Below are 19393 nucleotides of genomic sequence, written 5' to 3' on the forward strand. Positions count from 1 at the left end.
CTCCTGGCTTGCATACACAACACTCATACTGCAGCTATTTTGGCAGCCTGCTTTGACATTCCCCTTCCCCTAAATGTTTTGTGTCTGTCTGGGAATGTTTGTTTCTCTCATGCATAGGTGGATGCATGAGAGTTTTAAATTTGTCTGGGATTAAACACTATCTCTAGTGGATATTTATAGGGCTTTCATCACCACGGTATCTGACCACCAGCTTCCTATCCACCCACTTATAATACTGACAGACATACACAATTTAAGTAAACTCTGCTCTGCTAGGTGTGGGCTTTTTGCACCCGAGAGGCAGATCTTACATTTACTTATTTTATAACTAGAGTAATAAAACTGCATCAAACAATTAAAGACCCAATATTTTTTAATTTTCCAATTGAGACTTATAAGCAACAACCAGCAGCTTGACACAAGGCATTTACTAGGAATGAATGACCAACAGAGGGTTAATGACCCTGGTCACATCCAGGCTATCAGTTCCCCAACGATGCTCAGGAAGTGTCCCCTTTATTAGCTTTGTCATCATTCATGAAACAATAAGACTGTGCTTTGCTTCCAGGATACCTCAAGTTTCAGGACTTCAGTTTAAAGCACCAGTGTGGTACCAGGCAGCCTGCAATAAAAGGGGAAAGACCAGTCATGAAATTGGAAGAAATCTCTCCCTCCTAATTTTCTTGCACTGACTTTATGTTATTATATATAACTTGCACCTCTTCTGAAGATCCTGTAGGGCCCTGCAAGGTGAGTTGTGATACTTAAAATGTTTTTACTTACCATTTTTCAGATAGTGAAACTGAGGTACAGACTTGCCCATGATCAAGAATTCAGGAGGTGCTCCGGTATCCCGCTGATTGGCAGCAGATTAGACAGATCGAACTCCCAATCTCTTGCTCTAACCATTAGACTATACTCCTGTCCAAGACCTCAGTAGTAGAACCCAGGAGTCCTAACTCCCAGTCCTCCAGATGTGAGCTCATAGTGCCCAGCTCTAACCAACAGACTCCACACTCACTTCCATTGTAATGCTATAACTGCGGGGGTTTTAGATTTAAAAAACTGACCAAACCCACCATGGCTAGAATGGGAGATGAGGTTTTGACAAAGGATGCTGAACATGCCCCCAGGCTCCCATGTGATGGGGCTGGAGCCAATTTTAATGTAATGCAAAGGGAAAAGGTCAATAAAATGCGGTGATTATTACGTTTAAAGATGACCCCGTAATCAGACAGACCCATCTCAATGCAGACACCCCCTCCTCCAAACACACACCAGGGCAAGCGCGTGGGGGAGGCAGAGGGGAAGGGAGAAACCCGGGTTGGGGGCGCGGGGGAGGGATTACATCCTGCCCAGAGACAGGCATTGCATCCCGCTGGTGTAATCCTTGCCCCTCCGCTCCCCTCTAATCAGACTCAGTCACAATGGGGCCTTTCTCTCCCCAGCCTGCTCCCGGGCTCGGAGCCTCCGCAGAGCAGGGGGTGGTTGGCTCGGAAGCACGGTGCCCCTCCCCAGCCTGGAGAAGGAGATTAAGACCCCCCCCCCCGCATCTTAACCTGCCCCCTGCTGTCCCCCACAATACAGCCCACGCACCTCCCCTTCCTCAGCTGCCTAGCCCCACACCCCCTACCCTTGGGCTCAGCCCCTCTCCCTCCCCGAGGCAGCTCCCCGCGGGCCGCCCCCCGCCAGTCCCACCAACCGATTCGCCCCAGGCCGCCGCCGGCTCCTACCTGCCGCCGCACGCCCCCTGGCAGCGGGCCGGGATGGGCCGCCCAGCCCGGGCCCCGCTCCGGGGCGCCCTGCGCGGAGCGTCCGCGGAGCCCCGGGCCGGGCAGCCGGGGAGGCGGAGTGAGGGGCCGGGGGCAGAGCCTCTCCACACCCCAGCGCGCTCGGCTGGCCCCGCCCGCCCGGGAGAAACTTTCCCCGGCTGCTTCCTCGGCGCCTGGTGCAGCCGGGCGCAGAGCGGACCCGGAGCAGGAGAACAGTCCCGGGGGGACGTGGGGAGCTAAGGCGCGGGGGGAGTCCCGGGGCAGGTGAGGGGGGCCCGGAGCTCTGGGCGCAGGGGAGAGGCGGGAGCCCGGCTGCCAGGAATCCAGAGGGGGGAGCCGGGGCGCAGGGGAGAGGGGGCTCCGGCGTGGGGCACGGGAGACTGGGAGGGGAGGCGCTTCCCCCCACCCCGGATGGGGAGCTCGCGTCCGTCGGTGGCTCCCCCGGGCGGAGCGTAGCCAAGGCGAGCTCTCCCGGTGAAGCGGGGCTTTCTCCGACCCATCCTCCCCTGCCCGGAGATGTCCGGGAGGCGCTCGCAGGAGGCACCTGCGGCGGCTGCGGGCACCTGGCTCCCCGCTGGTGGGCAGGAAAAAGGGGACGTGCCTTCCGCGCAGGGGGCCCCAAAGAAGAAGAAGCCCAAGTCTGGCTCCTCCAGCCTGCGCTGGGCTTTCAGCTGGCTTCGGGGCAAGAGGAAGAAGAAGAAGAGCAGCAGCGGCTCCAGCGCCCACCATGGGGCGCTCCCAGCGGAGGGGGAGGCGCCCTCTAAGGGAAAGAAGCACGAGGAGCCAGCCAAGAAGGGCAAAGGTAGGGCAGGGGCTGCCCCCGGAGGGGTGGGTGCCTGGGCCAGGGGCTGTTTGCTGGCTGGGTCTCTCCTCCCTCCCCTTCAGGCCACCCTCAGACTTTCCCCTCTGCCCCCTGCGCTGGTTTGTGGCCAGCCCCCTTCACCCAGCCTTGAGGAGCCCTGCAAGGGGACTAGCTGCTCATTGCCCTCGCTCGTGTTATGGCTATTGCAGCAGGCCTGTTCCGGTTCCCTGTAATCGGGAATGCTGGGCGCCCTGCGTAATCTCATTCCTCCCCTAAGGGATGTTGCCGGTTCACTGGGTATGTTCTCTCTCTGCTGAGTCAGAAGGTCACAGAGACTGGAGGGAACCTGGAGCAAATCCAGATTTCTCCTCTCCTTCAGCACGGTGTTTGCAGGAGCTGCGCTGCTCCAGGTGTGGCCCCTTGCTGGCGGCCTACGGCCTACTGCCAACATCACCAGCCAGGCCAAGGTGCTGGCCTTGCTAACCTGGATGTAATTCCTCCCCACTACTTCAGGGTGGCGGTAGGAGCTGCTCTGCTGTGGAGGCAGGGCCTTCAAAGCCTGGATGTAAGAGCGTAGCTGAAAATGACAAAGGCCTTTAGAGACAACTCCCATCCTTCTGCAGGGCAGGATACGATCCCTCAGAGAGGGCACAGCTACTAAACCCGGGCTATGCTCATGCCCTCCACTGCTCCTGTGTGTGATGTTATGTAGTGCCATGCTACGAGGAGCTCAGCCCTTCATGCCCGGATTATACACCCGCTTCCAGCCCTCGCTGCTCAGTGATGCTGTGTTGCCGGAGGTGTTGTTCTTCTTAACGTGGCCTCTTTCCATTTGCATGTGGCCCAGTATACAAGCTGTAAGAGCGAAGTACTTCTTGAGGTGTTGTCCTGTCTCACCTGGAGGTCTTCTGCCAGTGCTGGGACGTGGTGTTAGGGACCCTATGTATGCTAGTGTCTCCGCCCACCTGTTAGTCCATCAAAATGAAGTCTCTTCTGCCTGGTGTTTTGGAAAAGGGGTTACAGATTCCTGCGGTAATCCATCCAGAGGAGTGCCCCACACCATGATTCGTTGTCTGGTATTACCATCCTGGCTCCCTCGCTGGGCATTAGTTAGTTTAATTTGCAGGTATCCATAATGTGGGGAGTTGCTGTTTTTATCAATACTCAGTTGCTATTTTACTGGTCTGTCTTTTATTGCTTTCAAGAGAACACTGAGAGCTGTGATAAGAGGGGAACAGCCGTGGAAATGCAAGTTGCTCTTTCAAAGAGATCTTTGAAAGGTGGCTGAATTTTCACCTTAAAGTCTCATAAGATGATACCAGCACGTCCTGTCAGACATGTCTGGCTGCAGCTTTCCCCTGATGCTATGTGCTCAGATACCATGGTGATGGGCAAAGCATAAGAATCTGAATATAATAGGTCCACCCAGTGTGATATTCCTCACTGCGGTGCCCCACCAATACTGGCATCAATTCCATACCTAATCTTCAAAACAGGGCCTTTACAACCAGTCATTGCCAGAGTCGGGATCAGAACACAAGAGACCCTGGCTCTCATTCTGCTAAACATGTGTACCTCTCTTATGGACACTGGCCGTGTGTTGTGAATGCCGGCTAGGATTCCAGCATTATGCTTCCAGCATTGCTGGCCAGCCCTTTGACAAGTGTAAACTGGATATCCGCTCCATGCCCACTCAAACTGCTTTAAATGCCCCACTTCCTGAGACCCGTAAACTAGCTGCATGCCTTACTCTGCTCTGTTGTATGAAACCATCTCCCTTTTGCGTGGAAGGCTGCAGGCCGTGTATGTGTATGTGTGTGCCATGGAGCATGTACACCATACTTAGAGTTCCTTGCCATGTTTCCGTAGTGCAGCCATTTCTTGGTGTGACGGGGAGAGAGGTGTGGATTGGTAGAAACAACATGCATATGAAATTATTGCAGTTTGTGTGCCTGATTAAATCACTCTGTCTGTTCTAATAACATGCTCGCTTCCAAAATGCAAAACATGAAGGGACCACACCCTGTTTCACCCTTCCTATCCCAGCTGCTTTGCCATTTGTATTCTAATGATGTGGCCATGAAGGCAGCATGGACCAGGGGACTAAGCACTGGGCTGCAAGCTTGGAAGCCCGGTTCCATTACTGACTTGTTATGTGACCTTGGGCAAGTCATGGTCTGTGTTTCAATGTCGTCGTCCTCTGTAAAATGAGGGGGGAAACACTTCCCTAGGTCACTGAGGGGCTGTGCAGATTCTTCAGTTAATGTTTGGGCAGCGCTTTGAAGATGAAAAGAGTGACCGCTATTAAAGTGCTAAGTTATTGATTAGTTTCTTATGTACACTGGGTGCAGTGCTGTTCACTGGAGTCAGGTAACACTCAGCTTCCACTGCCTGAAATACTGACTGGGATGGAGGCTAGGTCTACCCTGAGCTGATGACAGGGGCGGACCTATCAATAATACATTTTGCCAATAATACAGAGCCTGTGAATTTTCCAATTATCAAGCAGGAGGCGACAGGCCAGGACTGTTGGAGGGAGTCTGGAGTTAGGCAGGTCTGGGTTGACCTCCAGGGCTCTGATTGTACAGGTTGCTGGTGGTGTCTGCTGATCTTTTTATACTTCTCTGGTTTCGGGAGGTACTTCAGGCCCTTCCAAAGACCAGCATGGAATCTTGTGAAATACCATGTTCTCCAGCAGAGATGTAACCAAGGGTTGTGAATCTCTTCACCTTTGCATCGCACTCCCTTGCTCATTCTGAAGACTTAGATTTGGTTATGGAAGGGGTGGTTGGGATGCATGTGGAAACATTTCCTCCTGTGTCCATGCTGCGATAAGAGCCCTTCTCTCCTGGGGAGGGGGTGCAGACATATGTTAGAAAACGGCAGGAGGGTACAGGGTCTTCATTCCAGTGAAGTCAAGGAAGGCATGGGTCAGGGCTGGGTCAAGATCCAATTCCCCTGAGCTTTGGTTCTCTGTTCATGATTTGGGTGTAAACTAAGGCTGGGTGGCTGAGCACTGAAATAATGGAAATGTAACAATGTAGGAAGTCCCATACGGAAGAACTCGGTGATCCGTCTCGTCAAATAGTCTGTCTCTGACTGACCAGTACTAGCTGAGCTGCATCAGAGAAAGGTGAAATTAATCCTGCAATAGGCAGTTCTGGGATCACCTACCCATGGGGAAACAGTCTTCCTTCCCCCTTGTGCCTTGAAGCAGGAAGGTATTAGATCCCTTCCAAAAGTTTTTTAAAAATCCTCTCTTTTGTATCTCTGGATGTTCCAATTATCCATAAAAATGTCCAAACTTTAACAACAACAAAAAAAGAAGAAAGAATCCTGCTAAGCTCTTGACTGCAATGATACCTTGTTGTGAGGAGCTCGCAAGCTAACTCTGCGCACGGAAAGGTATTTCCTTCTGCTGGTTTGAAACTTGCAACTCCCTGGCTTGAGGTACCTTCTTCCCCTATTCTCCTCTGGTTGCTGCTGTTTTATTGCTTTACCAGCTGAGGCCTTGTGCTGTGGGAACCCCTCCCTGTCCCTACAAAGTACTATTACCCCTACTGTTACTTTTAAACAGCAAAATCTTCCATACAGCTGCTTGGCCAACTTCCTCTCTTCTGTTTATTAAAAGAAATAAATCCTATCACTGTAATCTCTGTTGGCACCCTGGAGTATGGAAGGGTACAGTGAGTCTAGTTAACCTGTTAGGGTTACTACAGTATTAGGAGGATACAATCTAGTTAAAGGGACTCCATCACCACGCTTCAGTCTGAAAATAATTTACCTACTGTTGTTACAAATAACACCTGAGATCATGGGAAATGAGACGAAACAATGATATTTCTCTGTTTATTCAGTTTGTTGATCCCATCTAATCTATCTGTTTTAGGTACCTATATGGCCTCCGTTACTGTGGCATTTGAGCCGTTCGCAGTCTTTGATGTGTTTATCCTCGCAATACCCCCGTGTAGTAGGACAGTGCTGTTATCCCCAGTTTTGAGCTGAGGCATGGAGAAATTAAGGGACAAGAAATCTATGATGAAGCAAGAAATTACTCTCAAGTGCCACGGTAGTGTCCTAACCGCAGAACCCTTGTGCATTTGCCTGTACTTTGGGTGTAGTCAGTTTCTCCCGGGGGTGTGTGGGGTTTTTCACTTGGGGACAAGAAAGAAGAAAAGCATTAAAAAAACTGTGATCGCAAATCCACCCCGATAGTTAAGGTGTCCCCTTAGCCCTGCTGTGAAAGTGCATGTGGAGCACCACCCCATTTTAGGAAGACCATTTGAATAGAACATCATTGAGGAATGATGTCCTAGTGATTTTGGCCCATCTTTTGGGGGGTTAATCTAGGTTTCACAATATTATTTCTCAAGGGTTTTAAGAATGAGTTGATGTTCCAAACATTTTCAATTAATAATTTTTTTTTGGTATTAATTTGGTCCAGCAGCATATAGACTCCTCACTGTGTGGTTAAAAATAAAATACTAAATACACTCAATGAGAGAGAGTTGGAAATTGTATGATTTGGTTTGTTGTTTGCCATGGTGAGCCAATATAACCTAATTGTATATCTGTATTGGAGGATCCCTGGTGCAGGGTTGTGATATAGCGGAAGTAATGCTGTTATCCCTGTGCTGGAGATTCCTGGGTGCTAGACTACCATATATCAGTGAAGATGTAGTTGTGGGTAGTACTGGAAGTTCCTAGGTGCTGTGCTTTAACAGCACCATGTCAGGACTGAAAGTCCATGGATGCAGCTCTGTGATAATAGCTGAGATAGTGAAATTGAATCTGAATGTAGATCCATTGCTGTAATATAATAGAGACTTCCTAGTTCTCTGCAGATGCAGCAGTTGTATCCTAGTGCCAAGGGTTCAGAGCTCTGCTGTAATAAGCGAGGCACTGCAGCCATATGGACATTCCTGCATGCTGCCTCTGAGGGTATGTCTACACTACGAAATTAGGTCGATTTTATAAAAGTCGATTTTTAGAAATTGATTTTATACAGTCGATTGTGTATGTCCCCACTAAGCGCATTAAGTTGGCGGAGTGCGTCCTCAATACAGGGCTAGCATTGACTTATGGAGTGGTGCACTGTGGGTAGTTATCCCACAGTTCCCGCAGTCTCTGCTGCCCCTTGGAATTCTGGGTTAAGCTCCCAATGCCTGATGGGGCAAAAACATTGTCGTGGGTGGTTTTGGATACACGTCGTCAGTCGCCCCTCCTCCCTCCCTTTCTCCCTCCATGAAAGCAATGGCAGACAATCATTTCACGCCTTTTTTCCTGGGTTACCCATGCAGACATCATACCACGGCAAGCATGGACCCCGCTCAGCTCACCACTGCTGTTGTGAGCATTGTAAACACCTCGCGCATTATCCTGGAGTATGTGCAGAACCGGGCTAGGAGATGCCAGCACAAGGACGATTGTGATGAGGACATGGACACAGGACGTTCCTGAAAGCACGGGCTGTGGCAATTGGGACATCATGGTGGCAGTGGGGCTGGTTGATACAGTGGAACGCTGATTCTGGGCCTGGCAAACAAGCACAGACTGGTGGGACCACATAGTGTTGCAGGTATGGGATGATTCACAGTGGCTGTGAAACTTTTGCATGTGTAAGGCCACTTTCCTTGAACTTTGTGAGTTGCTTTCCCCCTGAAGCGTGGGAATACCAAGATGAGAGCTGCCCTGACAGTTGAGAAGCAAGTGGCGATAACCCTGTGGAAGCTTGCAACACCTGACTGCTACCGGTCAGTTGGGATTCAATTTGGAGTGGGCAAGTCTACTGTGGGGACTACTGTGATCCAAGTAGCCAATGCAATCACTGACGTTCTGTTATCAAGGGTAGTGACTCTGGGAAATGTGCAGGTCATACTGGATGGCTTTGCTGCAATGGGGTTCCCTAACTGTGATGGGACAATAGACGGAACGCATATCCCTATCTTGGCACCGGACCACCTTGCCAACCAGTACATAAACCGCAAGGGGTACTTCTCAATGGTGCTGCAAGCACTGGTGGATCATAAGGGACGTTTCACCGACATCAGCGTGGGATGGCTGGGAAAGGTGCATGACGCTCGCATCTTTAGGAACTCTGGGCTGTTGGAGCTGTTGCAAGAAGGGACTTACTTCCCAGACCAGAAAATTACCTTTGAGGATGTTGAAATGCCAATAGTTATCCTTGGGGACCCAGCCTACCCCTTGCTCCCATGGCTCATGAAGCCGTACACAGGCAGCCTGGACAGTAGAAAGGAGCAGTTCAGCTATAGGCTGAGCAAGTGCAAAATGGTGGTAGATTATGCCTTTGGACGTTTAAAAGCTCACTGGTGCTGTTTGCTGACTAAGTTAGACTTCAGTGCAACCAACGTTCCCATTGTTATTGCTGCTTGCTGTGTGCTCCATAATAGCTGTGAGAGTAAGGGGGAGACATTTATGGCATGGTGGGAGGTGAGGCAAATTGCCTGGCAGCTGATTTTGAGCAGCCAGATACCAGGGCAATTAGAAAAGCACAGCTAGGCACGCTGCACATCAGAGAGGCTTTGAAAACCAGTTTCATGACTGGCCAGGCTACGGTGTGACAGTTATGTGTGTTTCTCCTTGCTGCAAACCCGCCCCCTTTGTTGATTTTAATTTTCTGTAAGCCAACCACCCTCCCCCCTTCAATCACAGCTGGCAAAGGAAATAAAGTAACTATTGTTTTGAAACCATGCATTCTTTCTTTAGTAATTACAAAAAATGTGAGATAACTGACAAGGTAGACAAGGGTGGGGTGCGGGAGGAGGGAAGGACACATTTCTTATTGTAGCCACACTACAAATCAAAACTGTTTGAATGACAGCCTTCTGTTGCTTGGGCCATCCTGTGGAGTGTAGTGGAGTGGAGTGGCTGGATGCCTGGAGCCTCCCCCGCCCCCCGCATTCTTGGGCGTCTGGGTGAGGAGGATATGGAACTTGGGGAGGAGCGGGGGTCTGGCTTTCCTGCAGTTGCAACAGACGCTTCATCATGTCCGTTTGCTCCCCCATTAGCCTCACCATCGCCTCCTGCCTCTGCTCTTTGCGCTCACTTAATGCTTTCCAGGCCTCTGCCACTGAATGCCTCAAGCTGTGCCCTATCAGTGCAGGAGGACTGCATGAGCTTGGAAAACATGTCATCGCGAGTGCGTTTTTTCTGCCTTCTAATGTGCGATAACCTCAGCGACGGAGAAGATGGGGGAGCATAGAAATATTTGCACCTGAGGAAATAAAAAGGGAGAGTAAAATTTAAGATGATACATCCCTGAGAACAAAAGGGAGACTCTTTCACAGTGAATCAAGGAATTCACAGCAGACAGCACATGTGCATTAGGTGCAAGGTCGCATTTTGCCTTTTATATTTAGTGCCTGCCGGTATGGTGACACATCACAAATGGCTGGGCAACAGAATTCGGTTTCCAGGCAGCCATGATAAGCCTTTTGGTACGTGGGGTTGGCTTCTTCCGCCTTCATAACATGCAGGAATGGTTTCAAACTGCAGCGCCATCCTTTCCCATAGAAAGCAATGCCGGTTGGGTTTCACATTTAAAAGGAGGGGCTGCGGTTTTCAGGTGGATGTGGAGCACACACCTCCCCCCATCCCACTACATGGCTATTCTCTGGGATGATCCCTTCACCCTTCCCCCCGCCGCGTGGCTATTCTCCGGGATGATCCCTTTTAGCCAAGCGCAAACAACCCAACATGAACAGGGTCCTTTTACTGTTCCCTTACAAAAAAATCCCCTATTTCAACCAGGTGACCGACCATGAATGATATCACTCTCCTGAGGCTAACACAGAAAGATATAGACCGAATGTTGCTTGAATGCGACCAGAACCCAGGACCATTTGCTGCCATGCTTTGTGCTGCAATGATTTCAAACTACTTGCTACTGGCTTGGCGTGGTGAAGTTTCCTATCATGGAGGACGAAATAAGGCAGCCCTCCCCAGAAACCTTCTGTAAAGGCTGTCCGAGTACCTCCAGGAGAGCTTCATGGAGATGTCCCTGGAGGATTCCCGCTCCATCCCCAGATACGTTAATACTTTTCCAGTAGCTGTACTGGCTGCGAATGCATCCCAAGTCTTCAGGGCAAATAAAACATTAAACACTATTGCTTTTAAACCTTGTACTGTATTACAAATGTGCACTCCCCAGAGCTGCCTTCTCCAGCTTCAGGGTCTGGAGTATTGGGTATTGGCTCCAGGGTGATGAGAAGGTAGACTAGGGCTGAGTCTCTCATTCAGGAGAATTGCTTCAATGTATTTGGTAATGAACTTGTTAATCTGCAGAGAGTAAAGAGTGACATTTCAGAAAATCTGAACAACAGGAATCCACTGGCTGGTCTGAGCTGGAAATCGTAAGCTTCTCTGTTAAACAAAGAGAGGTGTGTCTGCCAGCCACAGCTATTCCACCTGGAGACAACTGGAAGAATTACTCTTGCAAATAATGTTCCATAAGATCCGATTAAACTATTTTGCTGGAGTCAGGTTTCTCTTCATAAGGACGGTTTTATTTCATAAGACAATATGATCATTGACTATGACTCCAGCACCGAAAGAAACAGAAACTACTGAAAGGTGAAGAGCCGAGCAAAGTGTCTATCGGCCACACTGGAGTTCACGCCGTTGGGTTTTCTGTGTCTACTGTTACAGGTGATGAGCACCTGAACACCTCAGCTGGAGCAGGGGGGGACCCAGCACTGTGGGTGTTAGCGCAGCCATCAATCATAGCAAGACCTGGGGGCCTGGACTCGGGCTTTGCAGGACATGAGTGGAAACCCTTCTGGTTTTTTTTTCTGTTAAAGGTTTGGGATCTTAAACATTTTTTGTGTTACCCTTTTTTTCCCTCAGTGTTCCATTTCCCCTTTAAGAGATCATCCTAGTAGCCCAGATCATGCTCTGTGTCTGTTCATTGGCATATCGAGGGTAGAAAATCGTAGGGCTGGCTTCTCTGCTCCTTCTGCTAAGAGAGAAGGGTCCCATCACTGTAGGACTTTGACTCGTTGGTATAATGGGTTAAAAGCTAGGCTACAGTGACTGTGGAGATAGTAACCTTTCTCAGCATAGTAAAGAGGAGGGACGTAGGTCGAGGGACTAGTACTGAAAGCTCAAATTGTGGGCTTTGATGCAGAGTTTTGGACTGGAAAGATGCCAGATTGGCAGCCCTGGGAACTGAAGATGTTTGTTTAGCCACAGAACAGGTCTGGCCTAGGCTTGGTGGGGCGAGCTTTCCCACTCGTTGCTCCATCAGTGGGCTTCAGTTCTGACTGGAAGGAAACAGCTGTGGAGGTGAAGAGGGCTGCTCAATCTCCATGGGCCGTTCAGTCCTTTGGCCATCCCCCAGGGTGCCCAGCTGGTATCAGGTCTGTGATGTGGACGCTTACGGGAACTGGACTGAGACCGTCAACTCCCCTCCCATAGGCCACTAAACTGCCATCAGCAGGGGAATGACTGGCCGCTAGGGACCCAAGCTGTGTTTGAACTGGTCACCGAGTGGTGAAAGGCTCCATATCTCACCACCAACCCCCTGAACCACCCGGTCCCCTTGATGAATAACTTGAGGGTTTCTTTCACAGCACATGCTAGAGGCAGAAAGGCCCCTTGCGCTGCGTCTCCACCCTTGCTGGCCTTGCTGTCACCTGGTTTTGTACCAGTAAGAGTGTGCCTCCTTGATGTGAATGACATGCTGGGAGAGTCTGTGATGCTTCCGGGCTGCTGGAGCGTGTTCTGAGAGGACCCTGGAGTGCAATGTGGTAAAATCTGAGTCCAGAAGGCAGAGATGTGCATGGCCAGCTGCAGCTAGTGTGCAGACATGACCGTGCTGGGGGCTTTGCCATGGATCTTGTGACAGGGTCTGTTCCAGTGCAAACAGTAAGCAGTTGGGTAATGAGCTGCTCTCAGTGGGTAGGTGGTGGGGCTCCTGGCTGATCTGGATTGTAACTAAGAGCGACACTCATGCACTTGTGATAGAAGGGGCCATAGAGGCCGCAAGATCTGAAACTAGTGAGGTCAGCAGCTCCCTGGGCTCAGCAGGTTGTCTCTACATGGCATATAAACCAGGCCAGCCCAGGGGGCCCACTGTCCTTCTTAATCCCACCAAACACAGGTGCAGTCCAACTCTGAGGCCTCTGCACCCCTGTGGGGCCTTCTGTGCCTCAGAGCTTTACCCGCAGGTCCCGAGCCTCGAGGACATGCCCACACCCTGATCACTGTGATCAGAGGCAGTGAAGTCTGGGTGCTGTGTAGAGTGTCTGAGCCAAGGGCTCAGGGTCATGGGGGAGCAGATGTTCCTGGTCTGGGCACTGAAGGGTTTCTGTGTTGGGGGTAGGAAGGGAAGGTTCAGGCTATATCCAGACAAGCAGGTCCTTTTCGTGGCAAGAGAGGAGCAAATGTGTCATGTGGAAAATCTGTTGCATGCATCGTCCTTTTTGCACTCTGCTGTAGAGTTCCCTACTGTGTCATGCGGAGGAGAGGGGGGAGTCTGGAGTGGAGAGGTTCCTTTCTTTTGCCACAGTGAAGCCACTGCGTTAGGACACCTCCTTTCCTGGGGTCAGATCCTGCGAACCTGCAGGGGAGAGGCAGAGGCCAGGGCAGCCCTTTCCATCATTTCGTCATGGAGACTCAAGAATGTGGTGCAGGCATGTGACTCCAGCCTGAGCACTCCCTCCCCAGCTGCTGTGATCTTGCAATCTGGTGAGAAGCCTGTGTTGTAAAGTAGGGTGTAGCGAGCAATGGGATCACAGAGGCTAAGCTGTTGCTCACCCATCCTTTCACATCCCCAGCATCCTCCAAGGCAGAGCTGCCACCAAACAGACTGAGATTTTGGGTGCAGCTGCTCTTAGTTATTTGTATTACAAAAGCAGCAATGCCTAGAGGTCCCATCCAAGATCAGGGCCCCATGGTGTTAGGTCCTTGCCCCATTGAACTTTCAGTCTAAGTCAGCCTGTGTGTGGAGGAAAGGAGGAGGAGCTATCTCCATTGAACTGCCAGGAGCTGAGGCTCAGAGATGGTGACTTTCCCAGGGTCTTACAGCGTGTCCGTGGCAGAGCCGGGAATTGAACCTACGGCTCCTGATTCCCAGTCCTGTGCCTTAGCCACAAAGCCGTCCTTCCTCCTTAGCAGAATGTCCGATTAATCACGTAAACACTGTCCTTAGGGAGTGCGTCCCGTGTGCCCGTGACTCTGACCAGCTGACCCCTCCTGCTCTGACACACCATCTCATTTTCAAATTCAAAGAAGAGGCGAAAGCTACACTTCAGCCAGGCCTTGAATCTGACATGCTGCTTTTCTGGATTAGTGCCCTTCACAGTCTCCTGCCTCAGGGCTTCTCTGCACAGAGGTTGCACTGGGTTAACTCTTGAATCAGCTCATTCAAACCAGTGCAGCTGTGTGTGTGGACGCTCTTATTGAACGATCAACCTGGTTCACGTTGGTTTAATTTGCGCCACTGGGTGACACGAGCCAGGCAGACGGCGATGTAAGTGTCCATGCACAAAGTGACCTCCATTTAATCGGTATCCAATCCCCCCTTGTATTGTATTGCTGTAGCTTCATGTGAAGAGTGGGCTGCAGAGGGCAAATGGGCTGTATGTGTGCTCTCCTATCTGGGAGTCTGTATATAAGACCTGTTTGCCTGTCTTGGCTACTTATGTGGCCCCCATCTCTGTAGTATCTGAGCGCCTCGCTGCCTTTAATGTATTTATCATCTCAGCCCTCCTGTGTGCCCATTGTACAGATGGGGAACTGAGGCACAGAAAGATTAAGTGACTTGCTTTCGAGGACCTCTCCGCTATTGCCCTCGCCTGGCTCTGCTCCCACTTCCATTAGAGCGGTGAGGGTGGGCTGGATGGGTGTGTGATGGCCAGAGCTGGCTTTTGGGAGCTGTGACCCCACCCTGGCTGATGGGGGTGAGGGGATGTTCATGGGGAACGGTCCCAGATGTAATGTGAGCCTGGGGGCTGTGCTGCACGCTGGTGGGGGCAGGATCCCCAGGAGCCACCTCGCGGTGGGCCCACCGAATCCTAAAGCCAATCTTGGCCATCCCCCACTTTGTATCCCACTCCCTGGCAGAGCCATGGACGCTGCAACCAACCTGACGGGGATGGGGCGGAGTGTGGGGAGAGAGAGAGAGAGAGAGAGAGAGCGCGGGAAGGGAGCAGAGCTGCAGGGGCAGAGAGAGGGAGGGTGAGAGAGGACAACCCATCCCAGCTATTCTCCTGGAGGCCCCTCCTCTGTGTCCGCCCTGATTGGCTCCGGGGCTCAGGGAGAGTGCAGCCTGTGGAAATCTGAGGGCTTGACCGTGGCTGGAGGGATGGGAGCCGGAGCTGAGCGCCAGCTCTCTGGAGCTGGAAGCAGGCCAAGGTGAAGCCTGTTTGGTGCAGTCATGTAGCACCCCGCGCTTCCTCCACCCAGGAGAGGGGGAGGGAAAGTGCCTCCTGCACACACAGGCACCATGGGCAACACGCACCACAAGAGGAACCCGCCGAATGCCAAGGCCAGGTCCTCCTGGCATTTTGGCCGCACAGGGAAGCTGAAGACAGGTAGGAGCCTGAGGCAGGAACCCAGTCGGCGTGTGGGGTGGGGGCGGGACTCTGTTGATGGCAGCTCCAGCAGGGCTGGTATGGTTCATGCACAGTACAACGGTATTCTGCAGTCATGATCCACAGCCTGTTGCTGGCAGATGGGTGCCCAGGCTCTGGGGTGGCACTTTAGCACATAGGGGGAACTGTGCCCACGCCCTCGTACGCAAGGTGGGGCTGCCGTGGGTAGGAGGCCTTGTCTGTACTGGTGCTGCGCAATGTGGGGGCTTCGTGCAGGTGCCCAAGGATTCTTTTAGCGAGGCTGGAAGGAGCCTCGGTGGGTCTGAGGTTCCCGGAGTTTTGCAATCTGCTGCAAGGACACCTTGCCGGCTCTGCCACGGTTAGTCAGGGCTGGGGCTCGGAGCACTGGAGCTGAAAAGATCCTAATCTGCTTTGGGACTGGTGAACTTCTCACTGTGCTCTCTCTGAGACCCGTGCTTTTCAGCATTGTCAGTGCAATTAACATCCATCGAGTTAGTTACTGATTTGTTTTTCTCTTCTCAGCTAGTGGATGGCCCCAGTGGTTAGGGCAGGCAGAAGGGAGCCAAAACTCCTGCGTTGTATTCCCACCTTTGCCATTACCTCGCTGTGTGGTCTTGAGCAAGTTGCTTTCCTCACTCTGTGCCTCAGTTTCCCCTATCTTGTAAAAGCGCACCAGGTTTAATGACTGTCGCAAAGTGTCTTGAGATCCTTGTATGAAAGTGACTTACTGTGAATGGGCTGTGTACATGCACAGTGTTCTTACCTGGACTTTTCATTCTCCCTGGTTAAGCACAATATTGATTTCCATTTTTGTTCTCCCAATGTCTCTGTTCAACCCACACCATGAGGAGTGGGGAGGGCAAGGAGTAGATTTTCCTTTGACTTATGCTTTCCCCCTCGTTCCAAGCTGGGAAGATACCTCCACTGCAGGAGGCTGCAGTATAAAGGCAGAAAGTAAAACTCCTAACAATACCCTGTTATTGTTGGCTGACTGTGTGGGGTACAAATTCTACTGCTTTCTCTGCTCTGGTTCCGTGGATTCAGAGTGTGAAAAGTTTAAGAACTCCAGAAACTGAGGGCAGGGGTGGTGAATGGGCCATGTCCCTCCTCGCTGGATTTGGGTATCAGGGGAGACAGGGGACTTGATTCCTTGGCAGTTGAACATGTGTTTCAGAGGTACCAGACCCCCTAGGGTATCCCTCCCCCACTAAGATTCCCCCATCAGTTCAGTGGCTGAACTGGAGCAAGCTGAAAATCTATGAAATTATTCTTGTGATAGTTTTGTCCTGGTTCAGACACTGAAACTGGCCCATCCTTTAGATTTTGCTACATTTGCAATTGTTCCCTCAGCTCTGTGTGTGTTTGTGTGTGTGTGTGTAACACAGGAATGGGGGGGGGGTCAGTCTGCACTTGAGTAGGAATCTAGGCTGGAAATCAGAAGAAGGTTTCTAACTATCAGAAAAGGGAGGTTCTGGAACAACCTCCCAATGGGAGTCGTGGGGGGCAAACAACCTGGCTAGTTTTAAAGGGGAGCATGATAAGGTTATGAACGGGATGACATGATGGAGTTGCTTGAGGTGGCAGGGGACTGAGCTTGAAGGCGTGGGAGGTCCCTGCCAGTCCTATGTTCCTGGGTGTGGCAAAAGCCCCCAGAAGTGGGGCACTCTTGTCTAATAGAGCAGAGTGGGTTTAGCCAGGAAACCTGGCTTCTTGTGCTGCTTCTGACACTGCCTTGCTGGGAGAGACCTCACTCCTCCTCTTTGCGCTGGACTTTCCCGTCGTGGTACAGTGCTGTGAGTGCTCTGCATAGAGAAGTTCCATGCAAGTGCAAAGTCTGAGAGTTGGGCTTTAACCCCCTTCTAATGATCACTGAAACGGGGAGACTCCCCCCTGGGAAGACCAGCTGGCCCGAACAGACGTGTGTGGGCACTGACAAACTGAGATGCTCTCCCATTTGCTGCTTTTTACATTTCATACCCAAGTATGACCCAAGCAAATGAGCAATAATATCCAATGCGTGCAATATACCAGTGCAGCCCCAGCCTCCTGGAGGCCAGTGAGTGAGACCTGGCTTGGAATGACCCTCTGGGAGCTGCCCTAATCCCAGATTCTGTGCTTTGTGAGAGCAAAGCTGTCCCCCATTTCAGCGTGTGCACTTCTCTGCCCACTCTGATCCATTAGACGAGTGCCCCACTTCTGGGGGCTTTTGCCAAACCCAGGAACATAGGACTGGCAGGGATCTCCCACGCCTTCAAGCCCAGCCCCCTGCCACCTCAAGCAACTCCATCATGTCATCCCGTTCATGCTCCTCTTTAAAACTAGCCAGGTTGTTTGCCCCCCACAACTCTCATTGGGAGGTTGTTCCAGAACCTCCCTTTTCTGATGGTTAGAAACCTTCTTCTACTTGGGGCATTTTAAAACTAGATTTGTTAAAAAATCAGAGCAGTGATTCTTGGGACCAGTCCCATAATGGCTGAGGAGGGGGAAGAGGGCATAGATGGGATCTAATCTGTCTTTTCCATCTGTCACTTCTCTGAGGATCGGATTCTCCCATGCACAGCTCTGGTTGCTCAGAGAGCACCAGTTGCAACCTATCTTTTGCCAAAGTCTTTGAAGGGAGAGTTTGGATTCCCCCATGTACATAAACACTCCCCAAGATGTCTCCAGAAGGGGAGTGTGTCTCCTATTGGCCATGTGGGTGAATTTTCCAGCCAGTGCCTGGGTGTGTTACCCGACCCTGCTCACTCCTGAACATTGTGCTGGTTCAGACAGAGTGTTTTGGAGGAATTGCCCCTACGGGAGACACGGATGGCAAGGGGGCTCCTGCTGATATCACACACTGTCTGACAACTCTTGATCCCCCTGCTTCATTCTGTCTTTACTGTCAGCATGTTGCACAGGTGTGGCTGGAATGGGCTAGCCAGACTGTCCTCAAGGTAAACATGCACTGGGCCCAGATTCAAAACCTTCAGCGCAGGGTTAGGGAGTGACAAAACAAAGCAAAACTACCCACTGGGGATGGCTTAAAGGTGACCTGCAAAGGACTCAGAAAGAATGAGGTGGTGCCCCTCCCTGCTGCTCTGTGAGGGAGAACGAAGACTTGTGAGGTTTTTGGCTTGTACCTTAGAAATATCAGGAAGGTCAAGTCAGGTTTAGCAGGGGCACCTCTGGGAGGCCTAATCGAAATTGATCTGGAGTCTTAACTCCTTAATTGCAGGGGGAGGGTTGTCAAATTTGTAACAAAGGCTGCCTTTATCCACACCATTAATTATTTGTTGAAGTTAAATGGGTATTAACCACAGCAAACAACCCCCAAAGAGTCTGTCTGGGAATTCCTTCCCCCTTGACTGTCATTCATAAAGAAGCAAAAAAAGAGCACAAGCCCAGCGTTGTTTCCCTTTGGAGCTCACCTTGAAGGAGAGCAGAGAGGGGCCAGGAGCCACCTGGAAGAACAAAGGCAGGCCGGAGGAATAACAATTCTTAGCACTTGCTCACATCATAGAGCAGTGACTCAGTAACCTTCAAACTCACAGGGGAGACAAGTTGGTATCTTGCAGAGGGGGAAACCGAGGCCCAGAGAGATCAAGTGAGTGGCCCAAGGTCATACAGGGAGTCAGTGGCAGAGCCAGGATTGGAATCCAGGAGTTGCTGGTGCTGGTGTTGTGCCTTGTCCTCTAGATTGTGGGTTCTCAAATAGCTTCCCTTCTTTATGGCTGCTTGGGGACCCCCAAAACTATTTTCTGTTGTAAGACAGGGTTGCACCATGGAATAGGTTGAGAAGCACCACTCTAAACTACACTGACTAACAGTATGGATACTCTTCTACGTCAGTCTGATTTCAGCCTGGCTGGGCTGTATTTCCATTGTCCTGTATTTCTCTTCCAAGAGGCTGCAAGCCAAATCTTGCAGTAACATGCAAAAGTGGAGGGTTACCTGTTGGTAAGGGGACATATCTGGTGGGGTGATTTCTTTTCTGAGTGGCTAGAAGTAGGTGTAAAGTCATGGATTATAAAGCCAGAAGGGCCACAGGACTTCCCTGAATGAATTCCAGTTTGAAATAGAGCATCCCATCTTGATTTAAAAATTCCCAGTGATGGAGAATCCACCACGACCCCTGGGAAGTTGTTCAATTACCCTCATTGATCAATTAAAATTTTTAACAACTGAAATGCAGCCCTTCTCATGTGCTTTAGCTTAGCGCCTCCTGTGAGCTGCTTTCTCTACTTCATCTCTCTCATCTGGCC

General features: G+C 51.0%; 1 protein-coding gene and 1 long non-coding RNA gene across 3 annotated transcripts in view; one reads left to right on the top strand and one right to left on the bottom strand.

Moving 5' to 3' along the window:
• Window positions 1–355: 355 nt before the first annotated feature.
• On the bottom strand, window positions 356–1887 carry LOC311533266. Its single transcript, XR_014714540.1, has 2 exons — window positions 1734–1887; window positions 356–622 (listed from the first exon to the last, which is right to left on the bottom strand). It is a non-coding gene; the product is annotated as an uncharacterized lncRNA (long non-coding RNA).
• A 247-nt stretch (window positions 1888–2134) lies between these two features.
• The window catches only part of NHSL3 (NHS like 3), a 55642-nt gene continuing 38383 nt past the window's right edge, over window positions 2135–19393 (top strand). The window contains exon 1 of one of the 2 annotated variants that reach the window (XM_084652535.1): window positions 2135–2574. In XM_084652535.1, the coding sequence (XP_084508661.1) occupies window positions 2289–2574 (286 nt within the window). In that variant the 5' untranslated portion in view covers window positions 2135–2288. Of the gene's footprint in view, window positions 2575–14871; window positions 15129–19393 lie in introns of those variants that run through there. The other variant, XM_084652536.1, reaches the window with a different exon arrangement.

This window comes from Lepidochelys olivacea, assembly GCF_965140295.1.
Source record: "Lepidochelys olivacea isolate rLepOli2 genome assembly, chromosome: 19".
NCBI lineage: Eukaryota > Metazoa > Chordata > Testudines > Cheloniidae > Lepidochelys > Lepidochelys olivacea.